This window comes from Olea europaea, unplaced genomic scaffold (genome assembly GCF_002742605.1).
Source record: "Olea europaea var. sylvestris unplaced genomic scaffold, O_europaea_v1 scaffold31165, whole genome shotgun sequence".
NCBI classification, from domain to species: Eukaryota; Viridiplantae; Streptophyta; class Magnoliopsida; order Lamiales; family Oleaceae; genus Olea; species Olea europaea.
Window position 1 is genome coordinate 1 of NW_019249926.1, and position 1,324 is coordinate 1,324.

A 1,324-nucleotide genomic window follows, 5' to 3' on the forward strand; every position below is an offset into this window, starting at 1 on the left:
GCTTGTCTTCGCTTAACTCATTCAGAATGTAAAAAAACTGTACAAAAGTAATATTCATCATGCAATATTTTATATTTTATCAGAATAGATTCTGTAAGTCTCATGTAAACGAACTTTGACAAGGGATTCACGCTAATGAATGATTATATGCTTTTCTACTCCAGAAAAAAAAAATAATAAAATAATAATAAAATGGAAACCAAGCAGATAGTGTCTCTAAAGGTTTGTACTTGTCCTTGGATATTTCTTGGACAGTTCAATCTGATGCAGGATAATTTTTTTAGATAGATTTGAATGCAACGTGTTACTATACTTGGAGATCAAGCCTACAAAGAGCATGTCTATCTAAAGTTTTAATTGTAAAAAATTATGCTATCGTGTTATTAAGACAAGCCCGAATTCATCATACAAAGATATATTTTCGTCTTTCATGCATTAAGGAATCACTATATGAAAGGAAGCATACCAGTGATTGAGACAGTAAATATGTACTAGATATGCTTCAGTATATATACATGGCATATCATTTTACAATATCATAACTTGAAAACAGTATTAATTTTACTAGGCATCAGACCAAGTAATGTCCAACTCGCCCCAGTTATCTTCAGGTACTCCTAAGGCTTTCCAGACAGCCTTGGAGGCATCAACAATGTTATTAGGACATGGAGGCTGATAATCATGGTCATCGTCACATCCCATGGTAGAATCACATTCATCGACGACCATAGCTGTTACACTCCTGCCATTAGCACTTATTGTGATATTGTTAAGGCACCTTGACCCTCCACTGTACCATCCAGTTGACAGTGCAACGACTGGTGTGTTATCGGAGTGGTACTTGTTGTCACATTCTGATGGTGCGCCTCCATCTCCACCCTTCTCGAAACTGTTAATTGTGAGAACTGCCTTAGTGCTTCCAGACACAGAGGGTGAACACTTGTAGGTGGGGTAAGACTTCCCCTGTTTACAGCAATCAGAGTCATTTTGCGGGTTGCATTGTCCCGGAGGTGGCTTTTTTCCAATTATTTTGCCACTTGGATTGCATGCTTGAAGTCTAGCTTCTGAGAAATGAGTAGCAAGAAAGAGTAATACAAAAAGAAGTGCTCCTACTCTTAAGTTTTTCATCTTTTCTCTCTGTTTTTTCTATACTTGGTATTAAGATGATCGTGTTTGTGCAATCGTGATCAAGTATTAGTTGGTTTATATAAAGTTTGGCCAGAGAAAATGCCAAGATTGTGCTTGTTCGCGAAATATTTCTTTCGATTTAAATTACCGCAAGTGTACGGGTCGTGACAAGTAATAAAGTGGACTTTAGAAGTCC

At 37.0% G+C, this 1,324-nt stretch overlaps 1 protein-coding gene across 1 annotated transcript; it reads right to left on the reverse strand.

Annotated features, from left to right (window-relative positions):
• Positions 1-402: 402 nt before the first annotated feature.
• Positions 403-1,128, reverse strand: LOC111385292 (putative ripening-related protein 1). Its single transcript, XM_023009675.1, has one exon. The coding sequence runs from the start codon at positions 1,126-1,128 to the stop codon at positions 565-567; it is 564 nt and encodes a 187-aa protein (XP_022865443.1). The 3' UTR covers positions 403-564.
• Between the last annotated feature and the right edge of the window lie 196 nt (positions 1,129-1,324).